General features: G+C 40.0%; 1 protein-coding gene across 14 annotated transcripts in view; it reads right to left on the bottom strand.

Moving 5' to 3' along the window:
• The window catches only part of SPOP (speckle type BTB/POZ protein), a 30,979-nt gene extending 13,156 nt beyond the window's left edge, over positions 1 to 17,823 (bottom strand). For 5 of the 14 annotated variants that reach the window (XR_003254536.1, XR_003254537.1, XR_003254535.1 and 2 more), the window contains exons 1-2: positions 16,979 to 17,162; positions 394 to 463 (exon numbers count right to left, since the gene is read on the bottom strand). Coding sequence is in view for 10 of the 14 variants with exons in the window: in XM_026071844.1 (XP_025927629.1) it covers positions 394 to 463; positions 16,979 to 17,148 (240 nt within the window). In the remaining 4 variants the exon portion in view is untranslated. The other 9 variants (XM_026071846.1, XM_026071853.1, XM_026071845.1 and 6 more) reach the window with 9 other exon arrangements.
• Between the last annotated feature and the right edge of the window lie 1,089 nt (positions 17,824 to 18,912).

The raw sequence follows: 18,912 nt of genomic DNA, 5'->3' as shown, positions 1-18,912 counted from the left end.
YGTAACAAATGACCCCCGGGCACAAGTCAACCTAGCTCTGAAATGGGTGGCCGTGGTAACTGGACCACAACAACTTCTCGAAATGCTTCAGGAAGTTCCACAAAAGGCAGATGGTAAGAATGGTGATACAAAGTTTATTTTCTACTGTTGCCTTGGARAAGACTTCACATCTTGCTTGAGAGTGTTGTAGAAATCCATGTAAAACCCCCCACTACGCTTACAGCTTTAGCACAGAGAATTTGTAATTAAACCCAATGAATTGCTAACTATATTCATTGTTAATGAGTCTCACATCTTCTGAAAAGCTATGCTCTAAATTTGTTTTGAATAAATTTCTTACCATGGGTTCTAATCTCGTTACCTGGTGAATATYGCAGCATACTGTGGACTTACCTGCGTGTAGCACCAGCTCTCTGCTACAGGCCCACTCGACATTTCTGCCGGAGGAGGAGGACTCGGCACCCTTGACATCGCCAGTTTGAAGATTAAACAGAATTTCACAACTCAGTGAAAGAAAGTTATAATAGGTCTTCACCCTGTCAGTCCCCCAAAACAGCAAAAAAACAAAAGCAAAAAAAAAAAAAAAAACTTCAGGAGTGCTGTGGGACACCAGTAAAAGCAATCATGCTTTCTCCCTCCCTGCCCCCCAAACCTTCAAAATATGTTACATTTAAACATTTTAAAGTGTTACCATATGTTTTCTGAAGAGTAGACACACCAGTCCACTCAATTCTTTCAATATGCCAGCTCTTAACAGGAATAAATCCAGATATATAATATAATTCCTTTCACGGAGCCCAAGGCTCAAGTAGGAGACTCCCTATCTGACTTGGATTTTGCTGCCACCATTTGAATTCCTCACTACATACTCCCCCCTTTAACTTTGAGAGTTACAGACTATTAGAGATCAGGTTTGACAAATGAAGTTCTTAATCTGAGGAGACTATCTGTAGCAACATACAACCCAAACTCCCAACAGCAAAACAAAATCCCAGGTTGAGAGTGACTCCAGTAACTTCAGAGTAACTTCAACAGCTCAATCTTTCTCCTAAAGCCTGACTATTAAGGAAGGTGTTGGTACTGATTTCTCCACTTCAAACCTAATCTCCTTTGCCCTTAGGGAAATTCTCATTTCCTTTAGATGTTGTGAACTTCACCAGCATATAAGTCTCAAATCAAACTGTCATCGGTAGAGAACAGACAGGCATAAAAACCACTGCAACACACCCGAATGAACACTCAGGCACAACTGATAAAAGACACATGTAGTTACCAGAAGGGAAATGTTAAAGTAAAACAGAATAACCAACCCATCTCTGACTTCTAAGCCCTGATCCTCAAAGCAGATATATAAAACATCTGTAACAGATGAGCTCAGAAACCAGAATTCCTAACCCTGGCAGATACAAAACCATCGTGGACTCACACAGGCAGGCCTTACAGTCTATTAACTACAGGTTCTGCTACCGCTTAGTGCTTCACAGCTGGTATTTATCCACCCTCCTCTTAGCTGTGCAGGACAGCAAGTGAACCGCAACAATTCTACCGTTGTTAGCAACTGCGGAACAAGGACGGCTCTACATTCCATTTTCCAACTGTCAGGTAACGAAACGGGGAACAGCAATAGCCATCGCACGGACATTCAGAAAAAAAGTTTCTTAAAAGAACGAATCTTGTCAAACAAGCAAGCCAATAAACTACACCCCCAAGCAGCTAAACAAAGCTTTGGTACTCAGTGGTTTTGGTGAYGAAACTAATGCCCAACCAACTTCATCTCAGTCACTGATTCAGGTATCCAAAAGCAACTCAGCGTCACTTTAAGTAAGTGGTAGTAACTATCCTTATTTCAAAACCAAAATATTAAAAACCTCAACTTCACAAATGGTAAGATTTTATGCTAACCGCACTATTTTCTACATAACAAAAATAAGCAGTTTTAACAAATGACTTAATGCTTTGCCCAGGATAAGTCTTCTCGGAGAATTATAAAATGAAGAACTGAAATAATCAACACACAGAACAATGATAAGCAGTATTTATACACGGATAAATGGATTGCCACTTAATAGGATTCATATGTATCTGAGAAGAGTTACATTCAGAACTGTACCAACTTTAAGAAGAGGCCTTCTGCAATATAAAGAAAAGCAGAGAAATGTAGTCTCAGATGTCAGCTTAGGTAACAAAAAAGTTGCAATATTTTAAGTTTCTGACAGTGTCTTACAAGTGTTAAGCTTTCTTTTCATAGAAGCACCACCTAATAGTTCTAAAGCACACTGAAGGTACTTAAAATTGCTCTTTGAGGCCTACCACCAGCTTCATACTGGAGGACAAAGGTGGACTGAAACTGCAGATAGCTAGTAATATTCAGCTGAATTGTTGAAGGTTCACACTCTCTGCTTTTTCATTTAGCTAGTCAAAATTTGCACCAAACGCATAGATTTTATTGATCAAAACACAGTGCATATTGTATACAACACAACTCTGCAGAGAAACTCTAACATTTACAAGAGCTATGGAATTAGGCTTTGGAAGTATCTGACAGATCACAGGTGATGACATTAGCATCTCAGCTGAAACCCTGTTTGAGCTAATTAACCCACAAAACAATTAGGAAAAAAAAAAGGACAATTAAAAGAAATCTTATAAAAAAATGTTAGGTTGAAATATGAATTGTTTTAAATGCAAAGGCTAATACTGAGGTTCACTGAGGGAGAAAGCTAAAACAGGCTTTAATTCATGAGGAAGCCGAGTCATTAATTGTTGAATGAAAACAGCAGAAAGCATAGAGAACATATACATAAAAATCTCACATCTCAAAACAGGAGAATACTCACAATAAGAACATAAACCTGGATGTGCATAATTCCCCTCCAACTGCTACGAACATAATTTTAAGCCCCTAATTGCAACTGCAGGGCAAGTCTGGATTTGACTGCAGGCTCCAGCTGCAGTACAGACCTCTCTCAAGCAAGGCTTGCRTCAGTGTCCACTACAGTTTATAGTTTCTCCACTGTATACTCAGATTTTGAATTCTGCTCACCTTCAGAAAATATCTGCCAATACATAAGCATTACCTAATTCTAACACAAGGGTGTTCTCTTCAGGCTTCGTTTCCTTCAAAAAGCACAAATGAGCCCATGTAATCACTAAAAACAGATACTGGCTACCAGTAGCTGAGAAGTAAGTATTTAACCCTGTGGAGATGCATACTTAACTCCATGGAAATTTGTTTCCCAGCACAAAGCTCAGGGCCAAAGAAATATAGCCAATCCCTTAAGACCTGAACTGTGAGACAACTGGTGCAACTATAAAATGGAGTACTCGCACATCGTCCTGCTTTACAAACTTTTTGCATTTGCAGTTTGCGTTGTGCATGCAGAATGAGGAAAGGGGTTAAACAAACCAACGTTTTAAAGAGAAAGGGACATCAATATGTACTTTAGGTACTTATTTTGGTTTTATTAAATTAAACATAAAATTACAACAATTTCTCCAAAGGAATTCAATTAAACCACCRTGTGTCATTCAAATTAAGCCAAAATTAGCAGACACTAGTTTTCAATACTTAGCTAAACTGCCTTTCTACGTGCAATATTCAGTCTTGCCTCAGAGGACATCATCATTTCACTGTCTCCAGTCACATGTCTTTGGGGGACAGATACAACCTGAAATTCCAGCAAGAAACACCTCCTTCTCACCGCATCTGTGAAAACAATGACTTTTTGCTGGTTTTAGTCTATGTGCAGGAGACGGGAGATCCAAGCTTTTCCTTCCCCCTTGGGGATCACACACGCACTGCTCTACTCCACCCAGACTCGGTTATATTGTTTTGTTTGCAGTTATTTTTAATCTACATCATTCCAAGCAATCTGTTTTATAGCACAGACTCCCCAAACAGGCACAAACGAGAGGGACAAACTGCACCATGGGCGGAGAATAAGCAGACAGCGAAAGGATGAAATTTCTTAAGCTCACCTCGCTGACGGCAACCTGTCTGTCTGCACACTGAGCAACAAGTGTTACACTTAAGTTAAACCTAACTAAAAGGTTTGACCAGAAGAGAGCACAACGAATAAATAAAACATGAGAGCAGGATATGAAATTGGATTTTTTTTCATTAAAATTATATTTAGTTTCAGTAATTCTAGTTTTTAAGCAACAACTTCTTATTCAAACTGTTTGCAATATGGAAGTATTCCAGTCTCAATATTTTAAAATACTCACTGCCTTATGCACTGTGAGAAACAGCACAACAAAGTAGCTTATTTTTTTTTCTTTCTATGAAACACAAYAGATAAGTCTTACCAAAGACATGGGGGCGCTCCATACAATTCCCACTATATCTTGCCAAAATGGTGCTACTGAATTAAACTTCAATGCAGAACGACCCACTTGGTTTTACTCCATCTAGTTCAGTCTTCCTCCTCGCGGAGATTTCGGGCACAGCCTATCGCAGCGAGATTACCGAAAGCTCAGCTGAAAGACACTGAGGAGCGAGTTAGCGGGGGGCCACTCAGTGCCTCCCGGTGACATTATGAGGTCACAACGCAGTCAGCCTTAGCTGGCTTTACGGAAACTTCCCAGGAGATGACACCAATGGGAAAAGGGACATGGCAGCACGAATTCAGACTGTAGCAGAAGAAAGTGAGACTCCAGAGGTCAAAACACTCTTGTCAACTCTAGTCTGTGATATACGGAGGGCACTTTCGAGAGATGCGCACTGTGTAAAAACAGCTATTTCCAGAAAAGAAAATGAAATTCCTTTTACAGATGAGCACAGTAATAAATTTGGGAATGTACTAGTATTCCAGATAACATTTGTATACGTCTACCTGACAGCAGAAATTAAGAGTATGTCCCTTAAATTCAAAGAAACAAATGTTCACTTCTGAAGAATTATAAGGAACAGATAATGAACAGTTCAGCAAGAAACAACTCCTCAGTTTCTGGTGTTACTTTCTAGTCTACTTTCATGCCAGGTATTTATAAACAATAAGCACTTCTATAAGAAGAGTTCTACTTTTTTCAGAAGTGATTAGGTAAACTGAAGCAATTAAGTATCTCTATGCACATATTACACAGTTAGAGGACACCAGAGGGTCTTTTGGGAAGACAAACTGGTAAATTTAGTGGTAACACCTCCCTTTATGGCACGAAAAGGAGGGATTAACGAGGAGAGAAAGAGGAGACAACAACAACTTTTTATGTTACAATGGCACATTCATCAAGTATTGGTACACTCTGTAAAGTTACACAGTTTCTGCACACTAAAGAGAAATTTAATTCTGTAATTCTAAGTTCAGATACATTTCACTAGTCTCCAGGAAATAAATGCCAGAAGACTTTAGCCAAGGATCGTATAATTGGATATGTAACTAGATAACTGTGTGGTGCATCGACTGAAATATATATGGCTATATTTTGTATTCCAACAGGATTTTAAGATGTACTTAAATACTACCTCCATTTTATACATATAAAGAAGATTTAGAAAACTTTCTGTGGTATAAAGCCAAGAGAAATGCATGAACTTAAAATACACAAGACTATTTAATTTCCTATAAGCAACTGTCACTTTTATATATCTTACATCCTTTCTCCCAGACAGCTTCGATAGGCAGGTGGTAATAGAAGTTAAGACACAGTGCTAATAGAATTGCTGCATGCCACCAAGCCATTTGTTACACCATTAAAATGACCCAAAGGGGATGAAGGGTCCAGACTTAAAGTTTCTCTATTATTCGGAAAATAGTTTTAGCCTGGTATGTTAAAGACACAGCAGAGAACTTTCTACAGATGTTTTGCAAGGTAATTAAGTACAGTTAAAAAAAAAAAAGCTGGTAAATGAGTATTTCAAATATTCTCAGCATCACTACAACATATCCCTACCTCAATATGGCAACCAACCATCTAATACTTGACATAAAATGAAAATGACACGAAAATGAAGTGACATGAAAATGAAAATGGCATCATTGTCAACAACAAAAAACCCAAACCACTAATACCCATTACTGCCTTCTGTGAAAATTTTAAGTAAGGAAAAACCTGCCACCTGTCTCGCTTACCAAGCATACTATGGGAGGAAGCATATAAAAGGGCATTAAAACACATCCTTAAAAGTGTGCCTGTTTTAGTAACTGGCATGTGCTGTTCCAATTTCAAATGCTGAATAGCTCTTCTGACATAGACCAATACTAAAGACGTTTTAAAGGGAACCACAACTAACTTAATTAAGTTTTTGAAATCAGCAGGGCACCCATCTGTTTATTTGCTCGTGAACACTTAAAGTTTTACCAGTTCACACTCCTTTAGCAACAGTGCTGGCACCTCTGAGCTGGGAGCAGATTATATAAAGTTCTGCAGGCAGAAGTTTTAGGAAGATATTTCATAAATAGTCTGGACATCAAAACCCTTTTCTGGCCAGGAAAGGCAGGGACAACTTGAAAGTACAGGCACAAATAGCAAGTCACAGGAGACAAAATACAGAATATTACCTTATGGACCACTGCAAGCCCATTTACAGTCTGCTAGTCTCTCACTTTCTTGGATATAAATAACAAACAGCACTCCTCTCTGGACACAGTTAAGATTGCAGTTAAAAAAAAATTCTCACCTCATTCACAATCACTTCCAGATGAAGAAATTTTATCTAAGAATCAGAGCCAGATCAGCCCCTTTCTGAAGCACAGGAAATGTCCTCTTGCCACCTTGTCCTAATGATTACCTCCTGACCTAGCAGCTGTACTAAGACATCTAAGCTCAAAATGCCATTTACTATAGGAATCAACAGTCAAAACTATCCTGTGAGGAGCACAGATTTGATCTGAGAAAGGTGGGGAAAATATAGTCAACAAATAATTCTAAAAGAGGCCTCAGAATGACTAGATTTTTGCTAAACAGTTTGTCAATGTATTTCTTTTTAAGATAAACCAATTAGCTTCTAAGAAACCAGCAGTTTACAGAATGCTTTAAAAATTTTCAAGTATATTCTTCTTCTGTATACATYATTCAGTGAAAGGGAACTCATGGAAGTCCATAAAAGAAACGTGTTTCAATTAAGTGTTTCAAGAAATGGAGTGACTGCAGAAAGGCTATCCAAGAAGACCACCAGATGCAGAGAAAGGAGTGGGACAAAGGTAATTGGAGCAATAAAACAAGGGGATGAGAAAGGGAACCAAAGGAAAAGACCGTTATCTTCCCTCTTTCTTCAAAGCCTTGGAAAGGCTAATGGAGCATCAGAATTTGCCGCTGTAAAAACAGGCAAGTTAACTAAAGGAGCAAAGTTTGAAGCATTGTTATCTAACTAGCAGCAGCAGAATTTTTCAGATTTTAATGTATACACCAAACTGGACATCATACTATTTTTGTTCCTACTTGGAATATACCAGAGAAGAAAGCAATGATGGGCTCAGTAGCAAAGCTTCCTGAGACTTTGTGCTAATGACTGTCAAGCAATACTGGTTACGACGATTACGTCCTCCTCTTTCTGGCAGGAAAGCTTATCCAGTTACAAATGCAGGCTGGAAGTCAGGTGCAGTGAATTTCAGAGGTTACACGAAGTTGGCTAATTATTAACATGGTGGTGTAGAAGGAACAGCACCAAGGTAGCAAACAACTTTTATTAATAAAAATAGATTAAAATAATAAATTATCACTTTAGAAAGATGAAAGCATCCCATAATAAAAAGCCATGGCTTGAAAGGAAGCCTGTTTTATAAAAGCTAGAGGCTTATCCTTCTGGAACAAAATTACGTGCACAATTCTACAACAGCAACAAGCCAATCACTGCCTGGGAAAAAAAAAAAAAAAAAAAAGGAAACCAGAAAGGAGAGTCCTCAGTGGGATATATAAAAACTTAACTGCACCTAAATTAGAGGGAAGAATAATTTATGTCAAATGAGTGGGGGGGATGCACTGCAGCTTCCATTCCATTCTGTGCTTTGCAAGCCCCAAGGATCTTACTGACCATGTACCCTGCTGAAGTGCCCTGAAAAGCTGCTGAGCTCCAAATGACACATAGAGTTTCATTTAAAATATTCACCATCATAAGAGAACAGACTGGATAATCAACACCATCACAGCAGAGAGATAAAAAGGCATGAAATGGTATCCAATGAAAGATGCATACCATCCTAATGGACCTACAACCTCTCATTTGGGATGCAGAATACACACAAATAACCCAGCCTATTTAAAATACAGGAGGAATGATCTCCCTCAACAGTTGAAAGTCTCTGTGCTTTTCTCTTGATTCTGAGGCAGTATATATCAGTCCTGATTCAGTTTACAAGTTGCCCTCATCACACTTTTAGTAGTGTTCAGGCACCTGGATGGACACCTTTTCTGTTATTTAATATATGGTGCTCTAATTCACTTACATTACACCCCAAAGTTGCCAAGTACATTAGAGAAGGCAAAACTCCGGAGGTCACAATAGGACAGTCTTTTTTTTTTTTAGTTGACAGATAATGAAAAAGTAAACAGAAGTTATCTAGAAAAATCATTTTCAACACAGAATTAATAAAAAAAATTTCCTCATAACACACTGAATACTGGCAGCCCACTAAAACTCAGTTACTAAATTCCACTTTACAAAGTATTCTGAAACTTAGTTTTGAAACAGTCCAAGAATGGAGGGAAAAAAAAATTTCTCTTAAACCAATCCTCTGTTACAAAATCAGAGCCATAAAAAGACTTAGTCATCTCCAAAAATCATCATCTACATGAAACTATTAAGGATGGGGAAGGAAAGAGGAAACGAAATGGGGACAGGCGCCAGTGAAAAATTAGCTACGTAAGGAGAATAACAAGCTTTACATGTATTTCCCAAGAAAAGAAAACCAACACTGTTTAGCTGTAGACCATCTAATGACCATCCCCGCCTACCTTCCCAAATATCACCAGATAAATAGCAAACAGCTAAAACTAAATAAAGGAAAGACAGAAGAAGTTGGTGGTAAGAAGCAGCCGAGAGTTCTCTAAATAACTTTCTGCTTTTACAAACAAACCTCCACTGAAAATTTCTCCTCTTCAGTCATTAAACCAAGCCATATTTTTGACATTCTTCTAGACTGCTTCATGCTCATGTTTAAGCAGATGCAGAAAACTGTATCCCCTTTAAATCACATCTGACCCTAACTATGAATTACCCACAAAGTGTATTAGAATCATATCCACACGAGTAAATACATATATATAAATCAAATACTTAAAAGTAAAACAAACCTTTTTTTTTAATTTTAGAGTTAATGCTGTGCTTAAGTCACTACTCTTATTTCTACCAGATGCCTGCCTCTTGTTTATCTCCTTCTACTTGCATCTTTAATCTTCTTGCCATACTTCCAGAGATGCTTAAAGCTTAGACCTTCAAAACTGCTTTTTTTCCTCTGAATTTAATCATCATGATAATTTTTTAATTCATACCATAAGTACRCTAAAAAGAATTAAATCTCCCATTTCCTTTTCTCTAAATTCTGCTTCTTACCTAAAGTTTCTCTCCTACCAAACAGCTCCTGATCACTGGTCTCCTCTCACAAGGAAAAATGTTATTCTAACACACCAACCTACATCTTACAGCCTGAATAGAGTTCTCTGTTCAATAGGAAATCTGATATTATTTTTGAAAAGAAGGATTTTGTTATTGCCTGTGAACAGTGTTATTTTACATTCTCCCTCAACATGTAAATCGTAAAAGGATTTTACAGCTTCAGTTTCTACTTGTACAGTAAGATATTACCTGTCACTTATTAAGTATACTCAGCTGCCATTTTAACATTTCTTTTTTTTTTTTTCCTTCAGTAAAACATTTGCACTTTCTTACTATGTAAGTCATTATCCAAATTAAAAGATAAAGCCATAAATTGCCAGGGGGATACTACTACTTCCCAGAAAACTCCCCAATATCCTCAGGAAGTCTGTCACTCTGAAAACAGACTGGTAGTAGCATGGGGTTTTTTTCCCCTCTGCAGATTGTTCTTCTCTTGTAATAGCGACACACTGTTAGAAATACCTCACACCTCTAAAATCCCAACAGATTCCTGCAGCGTTGAAAATAACTGAAAGAAAATGCCTAAGCAGTATGACTTCTAATCAGGAACACTCAGAGAATCAGCAAGAACAGAAAATTAAGCAGGACTGAATTTTTTCATTTACTATGCTGAGACGTGGTACCAAGCACTGCTAAAGGACTCAAACGGGATTGCAGATCTGATCTCTAACAAACCACCAAGTCTATAATCCCCCCTGGAGCCTTTTATTTATATCAACTTTCCAGTAATACAAACATCTGGTAGTCTTCACACAATGTTTTCCATTTGCCATCTTGCTCTAATATTCCTAAGAGCTTATCAGAAACAACTTGAGCTGAAATAATACAGACAGTTTCTGCCATTATTATTCTGGAAATTAAGCTTTCAAATAATAAAGTCAGAGATTACAACACATGGCAAGAACTAGACATCACACTACTAGGTATTTTCACCTACTTGTAATTGCACCTTAAAACTGTTATGAGGATTATTTAATTGATGATCTTAGATCAGCTAAATGTAAAGATCCTATGATGGTCACATAGAAGTGCTCTAAGAATCAGCATGCAAACCCAAGTTCATGGAGAAGTACAAAAAGATCAACTGCTTACTTCATTCCAACAGAAAGCTCACCCCAGAACGTATTTCTAACAGACAATAAATAGCAGTCGCAAACACTTAAAAAGACTCTAATCCACTGCCTATCCTATCAGGTAATGCTGTTTTGTAGGCTGTAAGAGTCCTTTCTTTTCTAAGTTAATTTTTTCTGTGACCTTATCAGATATCAACATGAGAAGGAATTAAGGGGCGGGGGGAGAAGGGAATCAAATTCCAACCAACTTCCATTTCCAACTATAYACATTTTCCTCAAAAGTCAGCAGCATCTTTTCCCCCCCTATAAAACATATCATACATACTTCAAGCTAGCAAAACCATCATGGCTTATTAATTTTAATAATCTAATTCACATTAACATAAAAAAAATCACATCTTACTGTAAATCACACTTTCAAAATAACACAATAACGGCTTTCGCCTACACCCATATTTGAATATCCTAACTATTCAAGACCAAGATTATCTAATTAGTAAGACAAGGAGAAAAGAAAAATTTGCATAGCTTAGATATTCTGTATTTACTGCAGTTTAGTAAATAGGAAAAAAGACAGGGCCAGAGGCATTATTATATTTCTGTTTATACTAGTAACACTTTGGAAGCAGAGTAGCAAGATGCATTCTCTTTACTGCTTTTGGCATGAAAGTTATCATCTGTGTTACAAGTGAAAAAATCCCAAAGGAAATAACTTGGATATGGGGTGCTGATTTGCTGACTTTTTATTTTAATCATACATTTTAAGCTGTTTCTGGCACAAGCCACTTATTTCATCTTTAAAAAAAAGGGAAATATAAAAGTATGTGAAAATAGATTCCCAGAAGATGCCTAGATTTCTTTCCCTTTTTACACCAACAAACCATCTCCATAAACTCGTTTAAACTCCAGCCTCAAAGAAGAAACCACAGTTAATTTTGCTTTTGATTTCTTCCTGTCTCCTCTTCTGTCCTTTTACAAACACTTTTAAAAGTCTTCCTATTTTTCCCACCACCACTAAAATTCAATAAGATAGCAGGGAATATTAYATTAAGAAAAATATCAGTTATCTGCTAGCCACCAAATAAAAATCTTTACTACTGCGTAATATTAGAATTTCTATCATACTTTCAGGTTTGATAATGTTGGCAACAACTTAAATCAAGGTTGTTACAGAACACGTCCAGGATACAGCAGAATATAATCTACTGCAATGCATGTGCTTGTGCTCCCTCATTCAAATGATGTTACTTAAAATCAAAATTAGGATCATTTCACTGTAATCCTACTTGCTAGTAAACAGAGGTCTGTAAGGCACAACACAACACATGACAGCMATTTTCAAAACTTCTAAACTCAAATACCTACACCGACATACTTCTCTCCTGGAACAAATATCTACATAACCACAATCTATCGGGAAATCTTATGAAAATCCTCCGCATCTCAAATGCAGTAGTAAAATACCGTCTTGTGACTTTCATTTACTGTCCACAAATACTTCTTAAAAAAAAAACAAAAGAACCCCCACACCACACTAATATATATGTTTTTATGCATAACCTGTTGAGGCTGCACAGTTCTAGGGAAAAAAAAAAGCTGCTGAGGAAATGAAGGCAACAATACAGTTGTGTCACTCACTGTGATTTTGAAACTACAAAGACAGATCTATAAGGTCAGGATCCCGGCTATAACAGCCTGCCTTCTATGCATCTGAGGAAGGTATCATGCTATCTTCATGGCAAGGTAGCAGATTCTCTGGAGGGGAAGGTACGGTAACATTTTTCCGCAGACAAAACAGTTAATCTGTAGGCATGCTTCTAGCCAAGTAAGTTAACTGAAAACTTTCACATCAACGCAGTCAGCATCTGTTCTAGCCTCTTTACGCAGTAACACTTGGGAGGCAGCCAAGCAGCTACTCTGCACTGCTATACAGCAGCTCAGGCTGCTTTAGTATATTTGTCTCCACCTGCTCTCTAGTCTCATTGCTGTAAGCATGTCTCTAAAATCCCGTGCTTCTCGTCCGAGTTTTTCGTTCAGATACAAAAACAAAACCTCTAAGAAGAGTTTCTCTTCAAGAGCAGAAGATATAGAAGTGAGACCTTATTAGCTTTAAAATCTAAGCTGAAGAAATACAATTTAAATAATCTTGGCAAGTCCCCCACTAAAAACACTGTAATTAGAGAAAAGTTGCTATACACAATGAGGATCTGATCTCTGATTTAGCGAGCAATTTCTGCAGCAGGATAGGGAAGTTTCTGCTGAGCAAAGAGTAACGAGGGCAGAAACAATGCAACTAAAACGACACTTAAAAATACACGTATTTTTAAACTAAATTACTTCTCCATCTGATCAAGTGCTGTAAAAAAACTTCCGTCTCCTATTTGGTTCTAAGATCAATAACTTTCTAAGCCACCTTCTCCTTCCATGCAATTTTGCTTAACTACCAATTCTTGTCACAGCCRTAACAGGGATATTTGTACCTTACATATATTTTGGAGATATTTTATTGAGTAAATAGGAAGATTTATCCTTCATGGAAAGGAGGGAGAAAAAAAAAAAAAAAAGAGGCAACTACATATCACTCTTCAAAACAAATAAATCATTTTGTCAACTCTTTCATGTACCGCTCAGGCAAGTTCATAGTTAGAAGAGCTTAATTCTTTCAATTCTACCTGTGACATCAGAAGACAAGCTTCCCACTTTTAGAGCATTACATCACGATCTTTTCAGATTGATGCTGCATAAATGCCATCAGTATGACTGATGTGACACATATGAAACTGTACCAACTGTATTTYTATTAACTCAAAGGGTGGTGCATTAACTCAACAAAAAAGTAATGATTCAGAGTAACTTAAAAGTATCAGTCAGCAATTTACCAGCATGCAAGTACACACCATAAATAAATTTATGTATCATGCCACATGAAATATGTTTCTGAATGCATAATAAAGTATTTAGAGTTCTTAAGCTTCCAGTCTATTTTCAGACACCAGTGCAATATTATTGAACTTCAGGTGAATACTCCTTTTCTGTACATGATTCTCTTTAAGTTTTGTACAGGGACATCCTTTTTGCTGGAAAAGGTTTTCTGTTATCAGAAGTCAGACCAATTTTTCTGAAGCATTAAAATGACTTTAGATGGTTCATATCCTAAGAATTACATCACAGCTAATTTAAAATGCAAAACATACAGGCTAGATTTCTAGCAAGAGCCATTTTTAAAGGCCATAGTCCTACAACAGAACCTATTGAATATGGCCCACAACACAGGCTAAGAAAAGCTGAACTGAGATCTCAATATGAAAAACTTAATACTATTTTCTGTAGTCCGTACATCTAAAGATGGCAGTACCCTACTGACCTCTTCCATACCAATGGCTAGAAGGATATCTTCCAGTAGGGAATTTAGTGTTCGACTGTTAATTCTTCCCATGTTCCTGACATTATAAACTCCAACGATTTTTTTTAAAAACTATGGAGTTCTAAGACCAACTATGCCACATAAAAAGCAATGATGCAACTCCTACCATTGGCGCAGGATTTACTCACAGTATGAAAATGTACTCCCAAGTCTTTTCCAGGCATTTGCTACACAGTCAGTGGTTCTGCATCTTTTTTGTCCTAAAAATTTGGAGGGGGGGGGGGGAAAAGGACATTCTGTGTGTGGTACATACTTTCTTGGATACTCTGCTATGCAAATAGAGGAAGAGACTTCCAGAATAACTCAGCTCCTTCCTTCCAAAACACAGCTACAGAGTTCAGTGAAGGGACACTCAACAACGTGAAACCAGGAAAAGAAGCTCTAATATATTTATGTATACATTTTCTGAAAAAAACAGTAATTTATTTGAATTCTCAAGGGATGAATTTTAGACAAAGTCTAAATATCTTAATATCTTAATATCATGATAGCTTCCTGTACTGTCACGTGTTTCTAGAACTTGGGGCACATGATTTATTTAAGAGGTCTCTCAAGTGCACAGTACAAGACAGAATGCAGTAGCAGCTTATCATCTGACAATCAAGAAGTAACATCTGAGAATTTTTTTCTACAAAGCTGTATTTTTTATGCCTATCTGGTTGTACTTCCATTCCATGCTGAGTAGGAAACACCAGCAGTCAGAGGTCAGAGCACTACAGCAAGATCTTATATAATACTACAATTGTGCAGAAAATTGAGCCAAAGCTGGGAGGAGAGAAGGGATTTTACAAAATTACAGCAATTACGCCCAAACATGGAACTATGGGTCCAAATGATAAAATAGCAACAGCTCCTGATCACAGAAGAAATACATATCTTTGCCATCTCTATGCCCAATTTTACAGAAATAATGTCCAAGAAGAAATGAAGTGGATGTTTTCAAGTTTATAGGTCCACAGCACCAGCTAAGGCAGTGGAATGGCAAGCCACATGAATAAAACACTGAACAGAAGGCTGTGCCAAGAATAAAGCTGCTAAGTCCCTCTTATTGTAAACTGGATTGGTATCTAGAAAAATCATATAGGACAACAGACACAGTTCACCGCACGTATCTAATGCTGTCCATCGAGAGCCTCAGCTGCAGTTCAGAAATTAACCCTGCAAAACCCCACTGGTCAAGCTGGCTCAGTGGAAGCTGTAACTGTTAAAAACAATTCCACTCACCAAAATCTTCTAACACTTATCAGGTCTAATTAACCTAATACTAGTGCTATTACTGGAACCTTCTCTATGTTAAAGCATAAACTAACTGTAAGATCAGTAGTAAGAAGTAGGTTTTTTTCCAACAAGGCTTCACTGTGACCCGTGAAATCAATGATGGTACTGCTCATTGAGACCATGTGTCAAACCAAAACCACTCCGTTAGAGCTCCCTCCGTGACCTGTATCCACATGCAAACCCTGGAGGTTTTGGGAAGCAAACATAACTAGCTCTACAACAGTGGTAACAATACTTCAGTATTTTTTAAATCAGTACATCAGATTTGATAGTAGTTTCTATAAACTTACGGTAGGTATAATTTTGTATTACTATCCTCTACAGATCCAGTGACAAGACGACAGCTTGTGATGTACCTATGCTATCATGTTATCTTGATCTCAACCTATATCCATGACAAAGTACCATTAAAGAAAAAAAAAATCTGTTTTTTCTTCAAACCACAATGAAACAAGGGGCATAATCAAACCAAATCTTTCTGGGCCTCTGGTTAGAAAAAGTCATTCAAACAAGAAGCAAGCCAGTTACATGTTATACTTAACTGATTTGGGGGTGGCGGGTTTAACCAAAGAAAAAAAATTTTTTTTTTTTAATAAAGCATAAATAATAGTTAAAACACTTCAGACTTTTAGAGGGCCTCACATCAAGCCAACCCAGGCATAACTAAATGTAAATAAAAAATAATAAAAAAAAGGAAATCACAGATTCCCTTTCATAAATCGTGATGATTCTCTATAATCACAAAAATGTAAACAGATCTAGTAAGGCTGAGTTACAGAAAACAGACAACGAATAACATGGCATTCCATTCCCCCCCCCCAAAAAAAAGAAACCCTCCTGTCAAAGAAAAAAAATAAAATCCATTTCACAGGCAGCTTTGCAAATAACACTACAGGATATTTTACCCTTTTAATAGCATCTATCACTAATCACGACAGTGCTTGTAACAAGCACTAACACGCTGCTGTCAAATCGTATTAGTGACACATTTAGCTGTGAAAAGGAGTTCTATTGCCTTTCAATACTGCATGATGATGCACCATTTCCTTTAAACACCACCACAGGCCTGCGAGACAGCTAAGAAATACCAATACAGATCCCATGCAGCCTGGGTTCTAATTTATGTGAAGACCAAGTTCCCTGCTGATTTAGAAATGTGCCTCACAATCCTCAGTGGCTAAGCTGAGCCCTGTCATCCCTTACTTGGTTGCACTGTTAGTCATCTCAGTTTTTCCACTCTAGCCCTTATTTCCTTTCTCCCACTCATGTTTCCTTACTTAGTTCCTGGTAACCCACTGTACCTCTATCCCTGTCTGGGAATCGCTAGGAATTCCTTCCCCAGACTTCCCCGCAGCTGCTCTCTACCTTCCCCCTTAGCCCCTGTTAATTTGACTGCTCATACCCCTTTCCCCAGGCTCGTTACTAGCCCGGCTACTGGTCCCTCTCTCCCATCTCCGGTTCAACTCCTGCCCCCTTCCCCAGAGCTCTTACCTCCCGGCCCTAACGAGTGACTCCTAGCACTGGAAGCAGCTTTGCTCCGTGGCAGGGTGGGAAGCCAGAGAAGCCCTAGCCCAAGCAGGTGCGGTGGGTGGGGATCGCGCCCCCCCGGACTCTGCCCCCTACTCCGCAGCCAGCCCCCTAGGAGAATACCAGCGGCTGAAGCTCACTATTTGGCAGCATGTCTTCCTCTTCCAGTTCCCCCTGCGCAGATGCGGAGGCTCATTATTCCGCAAGTCCCCGCAGCAGCCTTCTGCGCAGGCGCCAAGTTTACGAAGAAGCAGGATATGGCTCTTCCCAGCGCTCCCCTCCCTGCAGCGCATGCGCGATGCACTATCGCGCCCTCCTCCCCCACCCCCGACCACCACCACTGCGCACGCGCACATTCCCTCGCCCAAGACCAAAGCGTCCACCCTCGACTTCCTGCTGCGCATGCGCCCTCTACCACCCGTCCAGCTTCCGAGCATGCGCCTACCTCCCTGAACACTCCCCCGCTCCCCTCCGTTGCGCATGCGCGCTCGGCCCCGCCCGCCTCTTTCACCGCCCAGAGGCTCACATTCTGGCAGTGCCGTGGAGCATGCGCGGTGTTCCTCGGGGTCCCCTCAAGTTCCACAGCTCACTATTTGGCAAGGAGCCACTCCTGTCGCAGTGCCATTTAAACAGCCAGCGAGGGAGGGAAGGGGGGGGAGCAGGCCCGTGCGAGTCTCTCACGTCCCAGCCATGAGGCAGGGCCCGCAGAGAGCAGGAACAGAGGGGCGCTGCCCCACACACRCCTTTCAGAGACAGTCGGGGTGGGGGGCTACCTTCCCTCCTCCCTGTGGAGATTTCCAGTCCTCGCCCAATTTCTTTTGCTTCTTCCCCCGCACAGCCCCTCCCACCTCACCTGTGAAGGATACCGCTGGCTGCTGTCCCCTTGCGGTCTCCTCATACTGCCCTAAACTGACACATCCGGGACTCCCCACAACACCGCCTCTCAGCGACACGACACCACACCGAGCGCGCCGGGGGGGGGGGGAGSGGGGGAGGCGCACTGCGCATGCGCGGCGCGGGCAGCGGGCGGGGCGCGCGGCGGAGGCGGGGGAAAAGGCGGGAAAGGCGTCGAGCGAGGCCGGTTCGACGCGCCCCTCCCCCCTGAGCTGCGAGGCAGTAACCGCCTGAGGAGCGGCGTGGCGTCGTGTGAGGGCTCTGCCGGGAGCGAGCCTGGCTGTCGGGTTTTGTTTTAAATCTCTTGGCCCCCCAAGGAGAGGCGCTGGTGGAGAGGGGAGGCTGCAAGCCTCTCCTGCTGGTGGGGTGCTGCCTGGCTCTGCCTTTCTTCCCCTTCTTTGAAGCTTTTGCTGTTGCGAAGTGAAAAAAAAAAACAAAAAAACAAATAGCTCTTCCACCTTCTCACTTCAGGCTGGGTGGATCATGGGCTACTTCAGCTTGTGGGTCAGCTGTGCTCATGAAGGATCCCCCCATTGTGCCCTGTGAGAATTTCTTGCCAAGCTTTGAAGACGATTGGTGAGTTCTCAACCCCAAACTTTTGTTTTAACCTTCTTAGAAAAGTATTTTAAAGCAAATCTGTTTATGCCTGTCATTCAGGGGCCTAGATTTCATTGATTCTGAGAACCCTGTTTTTTCATCTGCTCCACAGTGCAGCTATGTCTGTGGCTCCTGTCAGGAGAGTGGTTTATACCTGTCTTTGGCCACCAAGATGGTCAGGAACTGGAGCATATGCCTGATGAGAGGCTGAGGAAACCAGGCTTATTTATTCTGGAGAAGAGAAGGCTTGAGGGAGACCTAATAGCCTTCTAGTACCTACAAGGAGGCTTCATGGGGATACATGGCAGGAGAATGGGAAACAAAGGGTGTAAGCTGAAACAAGAGAGGTTCAGACTGGGTATAAGAAACTCCTTCACCATGATGACAATCAAGCATTGGGACAGGCTGCTGAAGAAGACTGTGCAACCTCCATCCTTGGAGGTTTTCAAGGCCTGAGCCTTGATTAACCTGGCTTGATGTCATAGCTGACCCTGCTTTGAGGAGGACAATGGACCAGATGACATCCTGAGGTTTCTTCCAACCTGAATTATCCTGCGATCCTATGA

The sequence above is a fragment of the Apteryx rowi genome, unplaced genomic scaffold (assembly GCF_003343035.1).
Source record: "Apteryx rowi isolate R43461 unplaced genomic scaffold, aptRow1 scaffold_331, whole genome shotgun sequence".
Taxonomy (NCBI): Eukaryota; Metazoa; Chordata; class Aves; order Apterygiformes; family Apterygidae; genus Apteryx; species Apteryx rowi.
The sequence above is the reverse complement of the archived record's forward strand: the minus strand, read 5'-3'. Positions and strand labels throughout refer to the sequence as shown.